The 21,440-nt window shown below is 39.2% G+C and overlaps 1 protein-coding gene across 6 annotated transcripts in view; it reads right to left on the bottom strand.

The window, feature by feature from the left end:
* LRGUK (leucine rich repeats and guanylate kinase domain containing) overlaps positions 1-21,440 on the bottom strand; it is a 149,500-nt gene that overhangs the window by 76,617 nt on the left and 51,443 nt on the right. For 5 of the 6 annotated variants that reach the window (XM_060196599.1, XM_060196598.1, XM_060196594.1 and 2 more), the window contains 4 exons: positions 13,228-13,308; positions 8,641-8,727; positions 4,723-4,829; positions 1,340-1,459 (listed from right to left, as the gene is read on the bottom strand). In XM_060196599.1, the coding sequence (XP_060052582.1) occupies positions 1,340-1,459; positions 4,723-4,829; positions 8,641-8,727; positions 13,228-13,308 (395 nt within the window). The remainder of the gene's footprint in view (positions 1-1,339; positions 1,460-4,722; positions 4,830-8,640; positions 8,728-13,227; positions 13,309-21,440) is intronic. The other variant, XM_060196595.1, reaches the window with a different exon arrangement.

The following is a 21,440-nucleotide window of genomic DNA, read 5'->3' as shown; positions in this document are numbered from 1 at the left end:
GAAAAGAAAATCTAAACAAGTACAACTTGTGAGGTTATACTTCAGTTTTTATCATTTGTATTAATTAGAGGGTTGATGCATATAACAATGCTATCATCTTACTTTAATGGATGCAGTTACTAGCTACCTAATGTCTTATTTTATCCAGTAATCAGGTCTTTGGGCCCAGTCTTGATGTAACTCTTATTTCTACATTATAAGATGTGGCAACACTAAATCTGAGCTCTCCTACTAGTTACCTTTTCTCTTCTTTTTTGGCTTTTCTTTTCCTTTTTTCTTTCTGCCACCAGAGTTTATGTGTGGCTAAGAGCCTACATGATGGCACTGTTCATGGTGGCTCCCCCCTAACTGTCCCAGTTTTCTTTACTTTTCTCTTCTTTTCTCTTCTTTTCTCTCCTTTCCTTTCCTTTCTTTCTTTCTTTCTTTCTTTCTTTCTTTCTTTCTTTCTTTCTTTCTTTCTTTCTTTTCTGGTAGAGAAATATGGGGCCAGGCAGTGGCACACTTATAAGCACACAGATTATCAAGTGCAAGCACCTTGGTTCAAGCCCCTGCTCCCCACCTGAGAGGCGTGGGGTTCAGGACACTTGTAGGTGTCCATCTTTCTCTCCCTCTTGTGATCCCACCCCCCCTCAATTTCTCTCTGCCCCATCTAATACAAATCAGAAAGAAAAAAACAAAACAAGGAAGAAATGGAATGTTAGATACTGAGTGCTGGCACCAAGCCCCAGTGATAATCCTGGTGGCACTGAGTGTGTGTGTGAGAGAGAGAGAGAGAGAGAGATTTACAGAGAGAAGGAGTTTCTCACCATTCCTGCATCTTTCCCTCTGCAAGTGAGAACCAAGGGCTTGAACCCTGGTCCTCATACATAGTAACATGCGCACTCCAATGTACACCATCCAGCCCCTAGGTTACTAATATCAATAAGGCAATGATATCAGTAATCTTATCCACATGGGAAGGCCCTAACAAATAGTTCTTAGAAATAGGGATTAACAAATATATGAATCCCTCTGTCTGCACATATCCATCTGTGGAAGCTGGGGAACATATCAAATGCCTCTTATCACAGGAACATCTCACTGAATGTGGCATAGAGAGCCAGAAGTGGGGACACTTTCAAACTACCACAGAGGAAAGTGATTTTTAACTGGCACTGAATCCGTCTAGACTTGTGGAGGACTGGAGCAAAATAGCAGTGGCAACAAAAGTACAATGGGAAGAATTAGGGTGGCACACATGGCAAAGCATCTAAGTGTATCCTTTTATGTACATTCTTGAACTTGTAATGGCCATAGGCAAAATTAGCCATATCTGAGATTCAGCTTGAAAGACACTTACCCATATCTGAAGTAAGTGCTAAACTGTCTGCAGAGACGGTGGGCGAGTTCTCGCTTCCCACAAGCTTGGGGCCCAGCTAGTATCAGCATGGGGTAGGGGGCATCCAGACTGGGTAAGGTGCTGCAACACAGGGCAGAGTCAGTGATGGGCCTGTTCTGGTACAGACAGGTCAATGTTAAGGTCACATCTCCATGAGCAAATTACAATACTATGTGGACACAGTATAGGAGGAAGGGTCTTCTTGGAAGCTTAAAATCAACACAAATATTCCAAGAGTCCAAAGGAAATCCAGGTAGATCTGAATTGGTTTTAATGGCATTTTAATTCGTTCCCATGTGGTATAACAGTATATTATTATTATCATTACAAATGCTCTGCAAGTGATTCCAATATGCAACTGAAACTGCTATCATTGTGCTAGATGTATCTTTTTTAAGACACCACATTAAAAGGTAAGATGTGCTAGTTCTTATTTGACAAGTTCTCCCCCAAGAACTTCCAAACGAACAGAATTTTAAAATGCAACAAAGAAGTATTGCAGGTGTCTCTCTTTCTCTCACCCCATCTCCTTCTTCCCTCTTAATTTCTCTGTCTTTATCAACAAACGAAAGAAAAAAAGGGAGGGGGGGAAGAAAGTAGCCACCAGAAGCAGTGGGTCTATCATGCTGGCATCAAGCCTTCAAAATAACCCTGGTGACAATGAGAGAGAGAGAGAGAGAGAACTGCTCATGAACAATAAATATGTAGCTATCCAGAGTTAAGAGTAAATGACAGCAAAGGACAAAGTACCATATGCGATGGATATATGTTTTGACAATGCAAATATAATAAGCTATTTTTAAAATGGGGTGATTGACACTAACATGAAGTATATGCAATAAGCAAATTCAGAGAGACAGGAAGTAGATTCGAGGTTACTAAGGACTGGAGTTGCAGGGAAGTCACTGTTTACTACTAACAGAGTTTGTGTATGGGTTAATGCAACATTTCTGGAAATATATGGTCATGAGATAATTCAGTTATGTGAAAATAATTAACGCCATTGACTATATGCTCAAACAGTCCAAGTCACAAGTTCTACATTATATACATTTTATGGGTAGGGGAGCTAGTATGTTGGTTATACAAAGAGACTTTCCTGCCTGAGGCTCTAAAGTCTCAGGTTCAACCACACCATCATGAGCCAGAGCTGAGCAGTAAAATAAAATAAAATAAAATTAGTTAAATAAATAAAATATAAGTGTGACCACAACAAAAAGTAGAGGGAGACCTGGAGTCTGGTTATATATGCAGACCAGGTTCAAACCCTGGAACTACATAAGAGATACAACTATGGGAAGTTCTGGCATTGTAGTTGGTCTCTCTCTTGAAACATACATGTGTGAAGACCTGGCTCTATATAAAGAGATAACAGCTGGCAAATGGGAAGAGTCTGAGCAAAAGATACTCTTAATGTTTTCCATTATCAGGTTGGCTGCAGTATTAATAGTGACAGTTTCACAGCAACATGTGCTGTGATATGGAACTTGGAAGAGTAACTGGGAATCTTCTAAATCTATCTTCCTCCATGTTCTCGGTATGAGAAAAAGAGAAATACACATATGTAAGAGAGATAGTTAAGTTAAAGCTCAGCTGGTGTCTTAAGTTGAATTTTAAGTATCAGAGAGATCAGGAGGCCCCTGATCATCTGCAGATAGAAAGAGATCAATCTATATATAGATTAAATAGATATAATTTGGTTGAATAAATGTAGCTGAATATGGACAGAGTGACTAGACAGGTGTATAGCTAGATGGATACATGGAAGGACGGGAGGGAGGAAGGGAGAAAGGGGGGAGAAAGGGAATAATATCCTTAGCTCAGTCCACTAAGAAGTCTAGAAACAATAACCAACCTAGTGGTAAGAATTAGGACAGGGAAATACCATTTTTCACGGAAACAAACCGGGTTTTTTGACAAAATGGCTGATTCGCAAGTTCAGGCAGGATATTGAGACATAACTGGAAAGTCTCATCACAGCAGAGATGAAGGAAACTGGCAATGACTCCTAGGTTCAAGTCCAAGTTCTGCTTTGTCATTCTATAGTTGCATCATTGCCAAGAGAGGGACCACCACCTATTAATCACGTAGCATAAAATCCCCAGGGTCAAGAGTGCAGCATGTACATCCCCAAGCTGGAGAGTCAGGGCCTCTCCTGGAGCAACAGTGCCAAAGCCATGCACTGTCCAGAGTGGGAGGGCACCGGCACACCTGCCCCTGCTTCCAAGAGTTTTTCACAAGGAACACTGCTCCATCCTGAATCATCCAGGGATGCTTGGCCATTCGCTGCTGTCTGTATGACAGCCCCAAAATGATGAAGAAATGTGTGTCTTTTAGACACTACTGTAAATTTCCTTGATACATATTTCTATATAAATGTACCCTAAAGCTTCAAACAACTATAGCAATCTCATAAACTAGATAAGAAATACAATGAGGACATACATTGTCCTTCTTTTAAATCAAATGTGCTTTTGCAGATAGATGCAAATAAATGATAAATCATGTCACCTAGAGGGACAAGTATAAACACATAAAGCTATCAATGTCTGTATTATTAAATCACAGATACAGGAATCATGTCCTGTGTTCAAAGTAAAACACTGTGATCTCCATGGGAAAACAACTAAGTAGAGAAGCAGATACCACATGAAGAAGTGAAGCCTTTTATTACCAAGAGATTTTTCTGCAAGTTGTTTTAAAATGCCTTTGGATATTGACAGAATTTCTACCTTGCACTTAGAGCGTAAATGGCCATCTGTTGCAACAGATTGTTTAAAAAGAAATGGAGAAACCATGGCAAAGCTGTCTTGGAACTTAGAGGTGAGAGACTATTCAACAAGCTGGGCAGCTCCTTCCTGCTGGGTGAATCTCAGTTCTCAAAGCAATTACAGTAAAAACTACTCCCAGCTTCCCCTTGACTAGGGACTCCCTAACAATCTGAACTCACAGGGTGCTGTCTGGCAGCCAGGTAAAATCTACAACAGAGAGAAGGCATCACAATTCCCTATTTTAATGAAGCTTAGGTCTATAGTTCTTAAAAAAAAAATTGGCAGACTTTTATTTTAAATTTCACTGCCCCATGTCATAGACTGGCCACCATTCCAAGAGGCAGAAGAAACAGAGAAGATGAATGTACTTACCACCACGCTTGGAAAAACACTACCAAATGTTCATAATATTTGAGCATGAGACAATAATAATCATAACTGTAACAATGCAACTTTCTAAATTAAGGTCTAACACCCCCCACCACCCTCATAGAAGCTGAGGAAGTTGCTGCAAACAAGGGACTACAGGAAATGACCCCAGTGTCACATGCTTGCTGAGTTATGAATGAGTACCTATCAAAGATCCTCTGGGGCTGCATCACGCTGTTGACAACATGAGTCAGGTGGTCTTGGGTGGCCACCACTTCCGGGGGAGGATCATATTTATTCACTGCGGAAACCTTGAGAAATGCAAATTACTAGAATTAGAAATGCAAAGAGGCAAAAGACCAGGCTTAGGTTTTTCTTCCATGAAACAGTCTAGATTTGTAATCAGGTACTAAAAAGTATAGATTACACATACTATTAGTATCTACTAGTATAAGTAACATATTTTGTGAATTGGTAGGACCTTAACTGTGAGTGATTCCACACCTCCAGACTGTTTGTTTTTTCATTCAGAATGAGAGAGAGAGAGAGAGAGAGATGGACAGACCACAGCATAAGAACTTCCTCTACTGCCCAGCACCTCCAGTGAAGTGCCAGGGCTCAAACCTGGGCTGTGCACATAGTAAGGTGGGCATATGCACTCTGAGCTCTCTCTCTGGCTCTGAAAATACTGTTTACACCTGCTCATGAATCTGTCTACCCAGTCTTCCTGTCTGTTCTAACTTTCCTACAACCTAAATAACGATAAATATTTTCAAATACTAAACTGCAGCTGCTGAGTCTCCTGCTCCTTCTCGCCTACTCCCTGGTTTGAGAGGGAAAAAGGAGAACCAATGTTAAAATAATGATAACTAATTTTAGGCATTGAATGGAAGTCCCTTGAGTCTCTACTTCTTCATATTGTTTTCTTTTCTTTTTTTTTTTTTTTTTTGCCTCCAGGGTTATCACTGGGGCTTGGTGCCTACACTAAGAATCCACTGCTCGTAGGGCACCAAAGTAAAAACCCAGTGGTGAGGGGTAGACATGTAGCTTCCTGGGCCAGTGGGGGGTGGGAGTGGGCGGGAGGGATGGGTCACGGTCCTTTGGTGATGGGAATGGTGTTTATGTACACTCCTAGCAAAATGTAGACATATAAATCAGTAGTTAATTAATATGAGAGGGGGAAATCAATTGTATGTCTCAAAGGTTCTCAAAAGACAAACTGAATCTTTTTAATAGATAGGCTACGTATTTGATATGCGGACTCTCTCAAAAGCCTAGACCAAGTAGATTAGAAGCTTCCAATAGCACAGCTATATACAAGATACTGGGTACTGTACAGCAAACCATAACAAAGGGACTTTTCAAAGTTAACCCAATTAACAAATAATGTGATGATAATATTAACTATTGTTTGTCTTTTTGAACCCTAAGACAGCAGGAACCTCACATCTTCACTATAGAGCCCCTACTTCCCCCAGTCCTGGCACCCTTGGATAGGGCTCACTTTCCCGTATGCATCTCCCAATCCATACCAAATAATATTGCATCCGCCGATCACAACCTAACCAAAGCAACGATTGCCATCTCAACATGCTTCACCTCAGAATGTATCCAGAGACTTCACGTGTGGAATGACAACCCTTCAGCTTCATTACTTGGGTGAGACCTTTCCTTTTATAGTACACTCTAATTTCATCTCAGGTAGTTCACTTTCTAACAAAGTCCCATAACCAGAACATACAACAGTTTCTGTGAGAGAGAGCTTATGTTCACACGTATCCATAAACTACTGCAAAATATATACCTGAAAGCAGGATTACACTAGAGTTTGCAGTGAGTACCTCCCTAACACTTCCTCTCCACTATTCCAAACTTGGGATCCATGATTGCTCAACAAATTGTTTGGCTTTGTATGTTAACTCTCTTTTCAATCACCAGGTTCCAGATGCCACCAGGATGCTGGCTAGGCTTCCCTGGATTGAAGACCCTACCAATGTGTCCTGGAGCTCAGATTCCCCAGAGACACACCTTACTAGGGAAAGAGAGAGGCAGACTGGGAGTATGGACCGACCAGTCAACGCCCATGTTCAGCGGGGAAGCAATTACAGAAGCCAGACCCTCTACCTTCTGCAACCCTCAACGACCCTGGGTCCATGCTCCCAGAGGGCTAGAGAATGAGAAGGCTATCATGGGAGAGGGTGGGTTATGGGGATTGGGTGGTGGGAATTGTGTGGAGTTGTACCCCTCCTACCTTATGCCTTTGTTCACTAATCCTTTCTTAAATAAAAAATTAAAAAAAAAAAAAAAAAAAAGAATCCACTGCTCCTGGAAGCCATTTTCCCCATTTTTGTTTTTCTTGTTGTTGCTATTATTATTGCTGTTATTGGATAGGACAGAGAGAAATTGAGAGAGGAGGGGAAGACAGAGTGAAGGAGAGAAAGACAGACACCTGCAGACTTGCTTCACCACTGAGGCAACCCCCATGCAGGTGGGGAACCAGAGGCTCGAACCAGGGGCTGGTCTTTGCAAGGCACTTTATGCTATGTGTGCTTAACCCACTGCGCTACCACCAAGTCCCCCCACTACATCTTCTTTTAAAAAAATACAGAATAAAATGCATTTTATTGGGGCTAGGTGTTAGTGCATCTGGTTGAGTGCACATATTACCCAGGTTTGAGCCCCCAGTCCCCACCTGCAGGGGGAAAGCTTTGCAAGTGGTGAAGCAGTGTTACAGGTGTCCCTCTGTCTCTCCCTGTCTATCACCCCCTACCCTCTAGATTTCTGACTATCTCTATCCAATAAAAAAAGATAATAAAAAATTTAAAAATAAATTTTAAAAGAAGATGATGTGCTTTATTTATTTCACAAGGGAGAAACAGATATATAAGAAGAATGAAAATATTACTCTGGCACATGTGATGCTAGGGATTGAATAGGGGACTTCATACTTTTAAGTCCAAATTTTTACCATTGTTGCTACCTCTTAAGCTGCCCCCATACTTTCTTTCTCCTCTGTTTTAGGAGCAAAAAAAAAAAAAATAAATAAGGAAAGAAAACATGACCTTAAGTCCACTGATGACTACAAAATAACAAACATTGCAAGCTGTAGATAGAAAAGGAAGAAAAGCCATAGTCCCGACATTAAAGTCGTTGAAAATGTAGAGTTACTTTCTCGCGTTACTTCGCAAATGGTATCCATACCTCCCCTTTTCAGTATAACTTCCTTCATTCAAGAAGATGGGCTTTTTCTTCATAATGTTCAGTTCTCTATCCCTTGTCTTTGTATTTCCTCTAACTATATTAGTTCATCGACCACACCCTCACCTGATACATGCTTTTAAATTTTATTCCCTGCCACAAGACACGAAGAGAAAGAGAAATCTAATAAATGCCTTTAAGTGTGAGAATAATAACGGGCTGACATGTGCAACTATTTTTTTTTACCAAGATTTCAGAAAGGCATTTATGAAAAATAATGTCTGCCTCTCTACCTATTTATACTGACACTCACTCCCATCTCAAATTTGCATCCAGTGTAAGGAATCCCTCACTAGTAGAGAGTTTAGCTGTCACCAATCACCAGAGAAAAACAAAGGTGGTGGTGGGGAGGCAGATGCTGGCATTATAGGTTTGACTGCTCTGGAATCATGGAGTCAAATTTTACATTTTAAACCCATTTAAAATGTTTAAAGAGCAGAACGAAGGATTTAAAATCTCAAGAGTAGTGATTTATTTGAGTACCTGGCAAAAAGGCAGAATGGCATTATAATCAGTTCACTAGCAAATGAAATTTGAGAGTCACAAATAGAATTGCACAGCCTCCAAATATGATAGTCCCCCAAAAAAACCTGCTACAATGCTGTTAGCCTATAGAAACGCAGTGCTGCATTTCAGCCACTGCCAAACATTTTACTGTGCCAAGAGCTGGGCTTTTGCTCCATTTGTGTTGAAGCTCAGTTTGCAGAAGGTTAAACTGACAGATTCCAGAACAAGGGGAAATTCCCTAAATGAATAATGAATGCACATATATGCATGTGTGTCATCTATTGATTATTTTGGCCCTGCAGTGCAAGGTTCTGGATGTATCAGTTCAGAAACAAGTGGGATTACTGGATTACATACCTTGTCTTCCACTTTAATCTTCTTCTGGTCTAATTCTGTTAGACGTAGTAGCATAAAAATCACAAATTGCCAATATTCAGGTTTTTCCTATTTAAGACAGTAAAAGGCCTCATCAATGGTCTTCCTGTTCCCAGATCAACAAACATCCACATCCAACTTTCAAGGTTAAGTTTTTTACCTACTACTCCCTACACACACACACACACACACAACCACACACACACACACACACACACACACACACACAACCACACACATACACACACATAAACACACACACATACACACACACATACACACACACACAACCACACACACACACACATACACACACACAAACACACACACACATACACACATACACACACACACACACACACACACATACACACACACACACACACACACACACACACTCTTATATGCACATGCACCTTCTTTCCTAAACCTTTATCTACATTTTTACAGTTAGCAATCCCTCTATATCAAAAACTCAAATACAGACTGTGGTTTTTGACTTAAAATGAATGATGGCACTAACTCCCTCTAAGATAAGAGAAACAGGTGTGACTGTCTCCAACTCTAAAGAGAAAAAACAGAAACTCAGAGAAGTGAAACATTTCATCTCAGCTCCTATGGCCACTCACTCAAATTATCTCTCCTAACTACAAAGGGTTTCTTTCCTGCAAATAATGAAGCATTATCTAGTAGAGCTGTGTCGTGATAATTACAGTGTTTCATTTTGCATTAAGGTGCATCATTTGTGACAGGTTTGATTTACAACAATAAATTTATGTTCACTTTCAGAACAGCTTTCTTATTACTCCCTAGCATCTGTTGCATTAGGATCATTTGCTCTATAGAAATGTACCTATTTTTTTTAATGTTAACAAGTTGCATCCCTTTGGAGGGAAAGATGTTAGTATAAAAAAAAAAGATGTTAGTATATAATGATTTTTATATAAGAATCCAGGTGAAAGAAAAAATGTGCAAAAGTATCTCGTACATACTTCAGTGTGTAAAGACGGTTTCTTTTTAAAATTTATTTATTTATAAAATGGTAACACTGACACGACCATAGGATAAGAGGGATACAATTCCCACCACCAGAGCTCTGTATCCCATCCTCTCCCCCGATAGCTTTCCTATTCTTTAAGCCTCTGGGAGTATGGACCCAAGGTCATTGAGGGATGCTGAAGGTGGAAGGTCTGGCTTCTATAATTGCTTCCCTGTTGAACATGGGCATTGACAGGTTGATCCATACTCCCAGCCTGTCTCTCTCTTTCCCTAGTGTGTATATGAATGAGTTAACATGTATACAGGGTTTGTGTGTGTTCATTATGTACATGTACAATCATACGGATCTGAAACTGGGGACAATGACCATTTTAATCTCTGCTCTTTTCCTACCCAAAGATGCATTTAAATTGCTGTCCCTATTTCCCCTACGAAGGATCAGTTTTATATTTATCCAGTCATTTAATTAATTTTTTTTGTCATTCCTAGGTTTTTAACACTCCAGGCCAATTCTTTTTTCAGACAGAGATAGAGAGACAGGGAGAGAGGAAAAGAGACCACAGCACAAAAGCTTGCTCCAGTGTGGTGGGGGTCCCAGACTAGACCCAGGGTTGCACACATGGCAAAACAGGCACCCTTCCAGGTAAGCTATTTTGCTCACCTGATTTTATTTTTTATCTTATTTTTTTCTATTTATTTTTAATTGCCACCAGGGTTATCACTGGGGCTTAGTGCCAACACAGTGCATCAGCCTCCCCTTTCTTTTATTTGACAGAACAGAGAGGAATTGAAAGGGGAAGAGGAAATAGAAGGAAAACACCTGCAGGGGGCTGGTTGGGACACCCAGTTGAAAGCACATATTACCATGTGCAAGGACTCAGGTTCAAGCCCCCACTCCTCACTTTCAAGGGAGACGCTTCATGAGTGGAGAAGCAGGTCTGCAGGTGTCTTTATTTTCCCTTTTGTTGCCGTTGTTTTTTTTATTGTTGTTGTAGTTACTATTATTGTTGTTATTGACGTCATCATTGTTAGATAGGAAAGAGAAAAATGGAGAGAGGAGGGGAAGACCAAGAGGGGGAGCGAAAGATAAGACACCTGCAAACCTGCTTCATCGCCTGTGATGCAACTCCCCTGCAGGTGGGGAGCTGGGGGCTTGAACCAGGATCCTTACCCCAGTCCGGTCCTTGTGCTTCATGCCACATGCGCTTAACCTGCTACACTGCTGACCAACTCCCTGCAGGTGTCTTTTTTCTCTTTCCCCCTTTGTCTCTTGTTGGTCATCATTTCTCCTTTGGCTAATTCTGCTTCTGTTTCTATCCATGTTGGGTCACGCCAGGTTCCCTTGCATTGCTTGATGCTGTGGTCTATTTACATAATCACTGTTTTGCCTGAGACCTGCCCTGCCTGCAAGGTATTGGTTTAATCCCCCCTGGTTAGATGTAAACTTGTTACCTCCGCACTCTTTTTTGCTCCACCCCCTTCCCTAGTCATTTCCTTTTACAGCTTGCCACTCCCCCTTCGGGAAGTATAAAAGCCATTTTTCTCTGATCAATAAACATTGGATTGTGTTCCGCTCAGCCATGAGTTCCTGGTGGTCTCTCTCCTGCCCGCAAAGCTAGCCCAGCAGTCTCTTCCTCCTCTCTCAACTTCTCCTTGTCCTACCAAATAAAAAATAGAAAGAGGAAAAAAGGTGGGAAATGGCCACCAGAAGACATGGATTCATAGCGCTGGCACTGAGCCCCAGTGGTAATCCCTGTGGCAATAAATAATAAAGTTTAAATTAAAAAAAAAAGGAGACACTTGCAACACAACTTTACTGTGTGTGAAGCTTCCTCCCGTAGGTGGGGAACATGGGACTTGAACCTGGATCCTTGCTCAAAATAAATGTGTGCACTCAACTAGGTACACCACCACTCACCCTTCCAGATTTTACTTTCTAAATCTCATGTGCACTCAAAAATGTTTTTAAATTTATGTATTTATTATTTGAAAGAGAGAGAAAGAGAGAGAGAGGATCGGAGCATCACTAGGGCATATGTATAAACTCTGTGCATGCAATTACATTGAGTTGCTTCCCCTATTTTTTATTTTTATTTAAGTTTTTCTTGTCTGTCTGGATGTGTTCAAGATACACATACAAATATAGCTCAGTAGTAGAGTGCAGGACTTGTGTGCCTGAAGTCCTAGCTTCCAGCCTGCCACTGTATATGCCAGAGCTGAGCTCTGGTGGGTTCTCCCCCCCACACACACACACCTTTTTCATTCTCCTTCACACAATAAATAAATAAATATATATACACACACACATTGTATAAAAGATATATATGTGATATATAAGACAAGCAATAAACGCAAGAATTCAAGAATCTTGGGGAAAGTGAGTGAAGAGCCTAGGTAGAAAAGTGAAGAGAAGGACAAATAGAGGACAGAGGCCAGGAGAAGGGCTCTATTAGTGGAGAGAAAGAAAGGAGCTTAAACAATGGCCATGGATCTTCAGGTTCCAGAGGTGAAGAATCCACACAAAATATATCATTATTACTTAACTAAAATTTTTAAGTATTTCATTTTTAATGAAAGGCACACAGGAAAAGATGACAGTGGTGGTGGGGGGAATGGGGCAGACAGGGCATTGCTCAGTTCTATTTATAGTGGTTATATGGACTTCAGAGCCTTAGGCATGAATGTCTTTTGCATAACCATTATGCTGTCTCCCCAGCCCTTAAACAAAAATGTTAATTTTAATTTATAATCATTTTACACCACCACAAATTTCACAGTTATATCATGGCTAATTATGTCTCTAATCTTAGATTTTTCTTGTTCTTGTTATAAATTAAGGAACCATATTCTCTGTATGCCTCCAGTCTAGTGCATTCTCTAGTATAAAAGGACAATACAAATGGAAAGACAGCATAATGCTTATGCAAAAGACTTTAATGCCTGAGGCTCTGAGGTTCACTAGCCAGAACATCCATTTTCTGTAACCATAAAGAACTCTGGTCCATACTCCCAGAAGGGGTGAAATGTTAGGGGAAGATGACCAGAGGGGTCTGAACTCCAATTCCATCAGGACCCAGAAAGAATTGGAAAAAGGGACATTTGGAATTAGTAATTGGTATAGGTGTGACTTAGGAAGAGAAAGCAGGACCAAAACAAAGGGGGGGTGGTGGAGATATATATAATATAGAGAATCATAGAAGTAATAGTCCACATCTGTGACCTTGGGAGAACTAGTACAGTTTCTAAATGTAGACAATGGAGACACAGAACCCTGGTGGTGGGAACAGTGTGGAGTTATAGCTGTTATCCCATAATTGTATAAAATATTAAAGCACTAATTGAAAAAAACACTGCCTGCAGGGTAAATAAAATACTAAATTTCAGATTTTATTCTTTCTTTTGACAGTGTGCAAAGATGGTCCTTTGCTTAACCTTTCTAATACATCCTAAGAGACAGAGAATGATGATAAACACACAATATTCATAGTAAAGAATATTCTTCATCAAAAACACTTACTGAAAATTCCAAGAGCACCTTTATGCTCTTCCCCCTTATAAATGATCTCTCACCTGAAGTGGGTTTTTCAGAAGATTGAGAACTCGAAGAAGAGGCAGCTGCTCAATATATTCTATTTCACTCAACTCAGAAATCTGTTTAATCAAAGAAACAAAAGCTTATCAAAATGAGCTTGGGAATTTAACTGAGTTCAGAGTATTTCACCAAAGTAAAACAACAACAACACAACAAAAAACTCTGGGTGGGGGGAGAGGGTAGATTATTAGCTTCATTATAGGGGGGTTGGGTGGGAACACAGACGTTTGGTGGCTGGAATGGTGTTAATATACACTCCTATGAATTTATAATTATATACATCACTATTTAACCAATATGTGAGGGGAAAAATAGATTGAAACTCTCAAACTTATTTATGCATAAACCCCAGTATATATTCCCTCAATCTAAGCACAAAAAGTGGGGGGGGGGGCGCTGGGAGAGTTGGCATAGTATAAGGTCCTAGGTTCAGTATCTGGTATAGTATAAGGTCCTAGGTTCAGTATCTGGTACTGTATATGATGTAGGGGTGCTCTGGTGTAACTCTCTCTCTCTCTCCTCCTACTTCCCCATTTCTTTTAAACTATAATGGACCTAACTTGGGAGTGAGAGTGTTTTCCAGAGATCAATCTTGGTGAGATGGGAAATTGTACCTATGTGCCAACAACTGTACTGTAAGCCATTAGCCTCCCAATAAAAAAATTAAAATCAATTAGGCTAGCAGGTAGCTACTTTGGAAAGGTGACTACTTTGCTATGCGCATGATCCAGGTTTGAGCCCAGTCCCCACCATACTGGAGGTGCTGTGTTTTCTTTTCCTTTCTCCCTCTATTTCTCTCTATCTGAAAAACAAAGAAAAAAAAAAAGGTCTGGAGCAGTGAAGGCCCATTAATTGCAATCAACCACTCAATCAATTAATTAAAAACACTTTGCATTGTTGAAATATGTTTAAAACCCTTTTGGATTTATATAACATGCATTGTATTTTACAGCTACGTTTCTCAAACTGAGTATTTTAAACATCTTTTCATAGATAAGTATTGTAATAGAATCTTGAAAATAGACCATAGGATGAGGTGAATTCAATAACAGTAATAAAAAAATGCTGAATCTCCCCATCAGACAAGTATATGCAAAGGCAATAGAAAACAAAATATCAGGAGATCCTATAAACTCAGCTTATTTTTTAAAAATGTGTTCTGTTGAATATTCAATGTGCTTGAGAATTCTGAAAAGCTGTGCAGAACAAGGGAATGATTGTATGCCCCAAATAATGAATGTAAACACACCACCATATTTTCTCTTTCCTCAATGGCAAGAGAACAGTGAGGTGTTTTTCCTCTCATACATATTTATTATAAAGCAGGAATAATGTAATATGTAGTATCAGAGAAAGGGAGAAAATGTGTGTGCAAGGGCTACGTTTTCTGCTCCTCTTAACTCTTCCTACTCTCATAGTGCCTCTATTTCCCTCCCAGCACTGCTTCTCCCATCTGCTTATTTGCAGCCGGGGAAACCTTCTTCCTGTAGGTACAAGAGTTGCTCTCTCATTTTCCAATGTGACAATTATTTCAAGGAAAGATAAGAATGGGAGATGACATGTTTCTTAATGCAGGTATTATGAGGTATCACCTTAACATTTCCTCTTAAGTTGTACAGATGTATTTAACACTTAAACAGCTTTACAAAGGAAAGAGATTACTTGACAGTTCTTTATTGCACCAATAAGAGACCTTGGGTTACAACAGGCTTAAATCCTCCACTGAACTAGAGATAAACTGCTTTATTTAAATTTCCTATTTGCAAAAACCTAAGGAATCCAGCAAGAAGCTTTTGGAGATCATCAGGCACTACAGTAAGGTGTCAGGCTACAAAATTAACATTCAAAAGTCAGTGGCATTCCTCTATGCAAACACTAAGTTAGAAGAAGTTGAAATCCAGAAATCAATTCCTTTTACAATAGCAACAAAAACAATAGGAGGAAACCTAACCAAAGAAGTGAAAGACTTGTATACTGAAAATTATGAGTCTCTACTCAAGGAAACTGAAAAAGACACAAACAGGTGGAAAGATATTCCATGCTCATGGGTTGGAAGAATTAGCACAATCAAAATGAATGTACTACCCAAAGCCACCTACAAATTTAATGCTATCCCCATCAAGATCTCAACCACGTTCTTTAGGAGAATAGAACAAATGCTACAAATGTTTATCTGGAACCAGAAAAGACCTAGAATTGCCAAAACAATCTTGAGAAGAAAGAACAGAACCAGAGGCATCATACTTCCAGATCTCAAATTGTACTATAGGGCCATTGTCATCTAAACTGCTTGGTACTGGAACATGAACAGACACACTGACCAGTGGAATAGAATTGAGAGCCCAGAAGTAAGCCCCCACACCTATGGACATCTAATCTTTGACAAAGGTGCCCAGACTATTAAATGGGGAAAGCAGTCTCTCTTCAACAAATGGTGTTGGAAAAAATGGGTTGAAACATGCAGAAGAATGAAACTGAATCACTATATTTCACCAAATACAAAAGTAACTTCCAGGTGGATCAAGGACTTGGATGTTAGACCACAAACTATGAGATACTTAGAGGAAAATATTGGCAAAGCTCTTTTCCGCATAAATTTTAAAGACATCTTCAATGAAACGAATCCAATTACAAAGAAGACTAAGGCAAGCATAAACCTATGGGACTACATCAAATTAAAAAGCTTCTGCACAACTAAAGAAACTACTACCCAAACCAAGAGACCTCTCACAAAATGGGAGAAGACTTTACATGCCATACATCAGACTAGAGTTTAATAACCAGAATATATAAAGAACTTGCAAATCTCAACAACAAGAAAACAAAAAAACATCCAAAAATGGGGAGAGGACATAGACAGAATATTCACCACAGAAGAGATCCAAAAGGCCAAGAAACACATGAAAAAATGCTCCAAGTCTTTAATTGTCAGAGAAATGTAAATAAAGACAACAATGAGATACCACTTCACTCCTGTGAGAATGGCATACATCAGAAAAGGTAACAGCAGCAAATGCTGGAGAGGTTGTGGGGTCAAAGGAACCCTCCTACACTGCTAGTGGGAATGTAAATTGGTCCCACCTCTGTGCACAACAGTCTGGAGAACTCTCAGAAGGCTAGAAATAGACCTACCCTATGATCCTGCAATTCCTCTCCTGGGGATATATCCTAAGGAACCCAACACACCCATCCAAAAAGATCTGTGTTCACATATGTTCTTGGCAGCACAATTTGTAATAGCCAAAACCTGGAAGCAACCCAGGAGTCCAACAACAGATGAGTGGCTGAGCAAGTTGTGGTACATATATATATATATATATATATATATATATATATATATATATATATAATGGAATACTACTGAGCTATAAAAAATTGCTGCAGATTTCATAATACCAAGAGATTGCTCCTGGGAAACTCAAAAATCAATTAAAACATTTCAATAATTTACATTTATATACATTATATATTCCTACACATATGTATAGTATTATCACATAGAAATATATATATGCATGAGTTAGTGTACACACATACTGTATAGTATATAATACTACACTAGTATATAGTAGCAATACTTGATGTAGATTATTTGAAATGATCCTATATGCAAAATCAATCAAAACTTAAACTAAAGGCATGAAAAAAAAATGTGAGGAACTTCTATAACTTTCCCATGCAATATAAAGATAACAGAAGAGGTGGAGCCATGTTCCTGGGTAGGAAAAGTAAACATTTACTCAAATCAAACAGTCTTCAATGAAGCCTAATCAAAACCTCAGTTAAAGTTTTCAAGTAGTATGCAAGGCAATTCTAAGGTTCACAGGGAATACTAAGCTGATAAGAGAGCAAAGACATTTTCAAAAGAAATAAGCAGGAGGAGAAAGGCAAACAAATACCAGATGATCTCACAGGTGGCATCTAAGATGCAAAGCAAAGGACAGCACAGAGTGAATCCTCAATGGAGTCTATTGAAGCACATTCAGAAACTCAGGAGGAGGAAGGCAGGGTCACTAAGGAAGTTGAGTGTGTTTGTTTCCTTAGAATATACACCCATGCGAAGTGGTCTGTGTATACTTATGTTCACAGCAGCACAATATGTAAGTTCAAACTTGGAAGCAGCCTCATTGTCCAACAACAGTATGAGTTGCTAAGAAAGTTGTAGTATATATACACAATGGAATACCACTCAGCTATTAAAAATTACGAAGTCACCTTCACTTCATTTTAGCTCGAAGGAATCATGTTACGTAAGAAGAGAAGGATGAATATGCAATGATCTCACTATGGGCAGAACTTAAGAAACAAGAAATGGGGAAACACAAAGTAAAACATGGACTGGTTGGTGTATTGCATCAAAGTTGAGGACTTGAGAAGGAAGACAGGAAAAAGGGTGGGGGAAGAGGGGGACTTTCAGGTTCTGGTACATGATGAAGAAAAAGGACTTAAGCTGGGGGTGAGAATATTTTGCATACACCTAGCCTGGTGAGATGGGAAACTGTACCCATGTGCCAACAGCTATACTATGAACAACTAACCTCCAAAGAAAAGAAAAGAAATAAGAGAAAAATTAAGCAAGAGGAGATTGAGGAACTAATTCCCTACAGTAAAACAGGATGGTGGTTTGACAGAGGGTCAAATGTGCTGATGCCCATCTTAAGGAAATATGGAGACCTATCCTCATTACAACAATGCTGTAAACCAACATATCCACATTAAAGTGATACTGAAGTTGGGTGGGGGTGGAGGTAGCACAAAAATAGGGGAAATTTATCTTAGCAGTTACTTAATTTTGTTATAAAGCGAGATACCAAAGTAATAGCAATAATAGAATAGTATGAGTAGTGATGATTATGAATACATTATTAGAGTAAGAATGAATACCTTGGTAAAGAGAACCAAACAAAACCCCCTAAAACCATTCTTGGTAGAAACAAAATTGTGTTTGTTTCAATGATACCACAAGATAAAAGATGGGTCAAGAGTTGAAGATAATTTTAAAAGTTTAGGTAAATATCTGTCAGATTTCAGAACAGGAAGAGATCTCAGTAAGAATTAAATTTGAGGGCCAGGGAGATATCTCTGTCTGTCACAGCACCCAATTATATTCTTGAGGCCCCACAAGCCACAGATTTGGTTCCTGGTACCACGTTATGCCAGACCTGAGCAATGCTTTATAGTATCTATCTGTCTGTCTGTCTGTCTGTCTGTCTGTCTATCTATCTATCTATCATCTACATCTCTACCTCTATATCTCTCTTCCTCCTTCTCTTATTCTCTGTCTCATAATAAATTGTTTCCAACAAATTATAGAAGACACAGAAGAAAAAATATTTACTTCATAAATTATATAAAGTGCCATATGCATAAAAATAATAAAATAAGTGTTAAGGAAAGAACATGAAAAAAACAATTTAAAAAGAAAAACGAATGGCTATTAAGGAAAGGAAAAAAAATATTTAGCCTCTCTAGTACTCAAAAAAATCATGTAAAATACAAAAATATTGGTTTTCTCTACCAGATTAACAAAGGTTTTTTTGTTTTGTTTTGTTGTGTTGTGTTTTTGCTTTTGTTTTTAGACAGCAATAGAGAAGGCAGGGAAACAGAGAAAGAGTGAAAGAAAAAGCACTCAAGATTCAAACAAAAGCCATCAAAGCGGTCTTTCTATCCACAGCCCATGGCTGAAGTACCTGTTCTGAGTGCATTGGGGACCAGTTTTAAGAGATCAGATCATCCAAAACTTGATGCTGCATCAATGATGTAATTCCATGGAGGCCCAGGGACCCCAAGTAATCATTTAGTCCAACCTCACTCCTTAGAGGCCTAACAAACAACTCCAGAGAAGAAGTAATTTCATTCAGAGGTCAGATTCCCCCAAATTCCTTTTGCTTCTGTACATGAACAGGATTGAGTGACTAGAGGGGATATGCCCCTACATTCTGCTGGGCTATAACCCTAGAATGGTAGATCTCTTTCCGAACAATAATCAAGAAGTCGTCTCTGAAGGGCTTCCTATTTATATAAAGCATCACTACAATGAAGAGTAGAATCATGGCTTTCAGCTGCAAGTTTCCAACCACATTCAGGGAGGATGACTGAGAAAGCCAAGAGCACCCCAAAGTCAATGGAGACACTGGGAGCTCTGCCAGGAATGCTGCTGTTGCCTTAGATTTATGCTATTTCTATAGTTCTATTATTGTGTTGTGTGTGTGTGTTATCTTGGTGGTCCTTACCAAAGGAAAAAAAAGTCAGAAAAGCAACGGGGAAGGAATTCTTTGAAATAGTGACACTGCTACTCAGAGAAGTGACATGACATTCTCTAATTCCCAAACCAGTAGCTTGCTTCTAGAAGTTTATGACAGAGTGAACATTTGAAGAATAAACTTTCTTTCTTTCACTAAATATTATTACTAGAAATTTCATTCTTCTATTTCCTTTTGAGGATCTGGGGCTTCCCACATGCATGACTTCACCACTGTGGGATGCTTTCTCATTCAGATAGAGAGAAAAGAGAGAGACAGTGTATAACACCAGAGCTTCCTCCATCACTAAGGCATCTCCCTGTGTTGTTGGGGGTTTGGACATGGATATGGACAGTGAGCTATTTCTTCCAGAACAGAAGGATACAATGTGCATGATAGAACATAAAATCTAGCAAGGTCTATACAAATGAGACTCAGAAGAGACTAGAGAGCAGACTAGCCCCCAAAGCACCAGCTGAGAATGCACATTTGCAAAGAGACTTAAAAGACCTATTCCAATGATCCTGTGAAGCCACTGTGACTGCAGTGTTTCAACAGTTAACACCAAGTAAACGAACCTGAAGACAGTGCTCCCAATATCCCTCCCATCAAATGAGTCAAGGGAGAAACAACACTCATGTTATGTTTCTTCTAAATTAAAATTTTTCCATGACTGACACAATATTCTCAAGAGCAATCGAGAAACCTCTGAGGGACTCCTTTGGCAGGTTCAAAGAAGATTTCAAAGTACTATTGGTTGCTCCCCAACCTGCCCAGTGGGGAAGCCCTAGGACTGTTATTGTTACAGATGCAATTATTGTCAAAGGACCACCCCCCCTTTGGGACCTGTGGCCACTTTTTATGTTTGTTTTTTTTAATAGTTTAACATTTGAAAAATCATAAACTCTTTTCTTCATTAAATGGTACTCCTTAGTGTTTCAAGTTTAATTCGAAAAGATTCTCTCTCTTGAAATCAAAGAGGACAACAGACTGTCCCTGCAGTCTTTCTAGTCTGGTCCTATCCAGGAGGGTAGTTACTTTGTACAGGTAGATATTTAGCACTAGGGCTATGGTTAGGATGATTTCAATTGGACTTGACATTAAGATACACACCAAATGTTGGATAGTCAGTATAAAACAACAGAATATAAGCTATCTCATCAGCACTGTGAAGGTAGATTCCATGTGGATAACATTTTGGATAGATTGGATTAAGTAAAAGAGATTATTAAAATAAACTCCTCCTGTTTCTTACCTCTTTATTGCAACTCTGAGAAATTTTAGAATGGCATATGAGGCACACATTTTTAGCTCACGCTATATTTCTATCAGCAAGCACTCTTCTAGACTCTCATGCACTGTTCTGAAAGGGGTCCATTAACATTTCACACATTTCATTCCCCTGCAGGGTAAGGACCCTGGCTCTGGAAGCACTGCATTCTCTGTTGGAATCCTGGCTTTGTTATTGCTCAATATATAATTCATATATATATATATATATATATTAAATACATAATCCTTTTTTAAAAAAATATTTATTTTTTTATTCCTTTTTTGTTGCCCTTGTTTTATTGTTGTAGTTACTATTGTTGTCTGTCTTCATTGTTGGATAGGACAGAGAGAAATGGAGAGAGGAGGGGAAGATAGGGGGAGAGATACATACATAATTCTTAAGCAAGTTACTTAACCTCTCTATGTCCCTATTTCTTCATCTGGAAAATGGCAATAATAATAGGGCTGTAATGAAAACTAAATGAGATGACATTTGTGTTAAGTGCTTAGAAAGTGCTTGGTGCTGCTACTCAATGACTATCTTTGAAATATTTTATTGTATTTGTTAATATCATTACAATTAATTATTTTAAAAAATATATTTCTTTCCAAAGAGAGGGATGGCATAAAAGATAACTCACTGAGTGGGGTGTATACCTTGCCATGCACAAAGCCCA

The sequence above is a fragment of the Erinaceus europaeus genome, chromosome 8 (assembly GCF_950295315.1).
Source record: "Erinaceus europaeus chromosome 8, mEriEur2.1, whole genome shotgun sequence".
In the NCBI taxonomy this organism is placed as follows: Eukaryota; Metazoa; Chordata; class Mammalia; order Eulipotyphla; family Erinaceidae; genus Erinaceus; species Erinaceus europaeus.
This window is presented reverse-complemented; position numbering and strand designations above follow the sequence as displayed.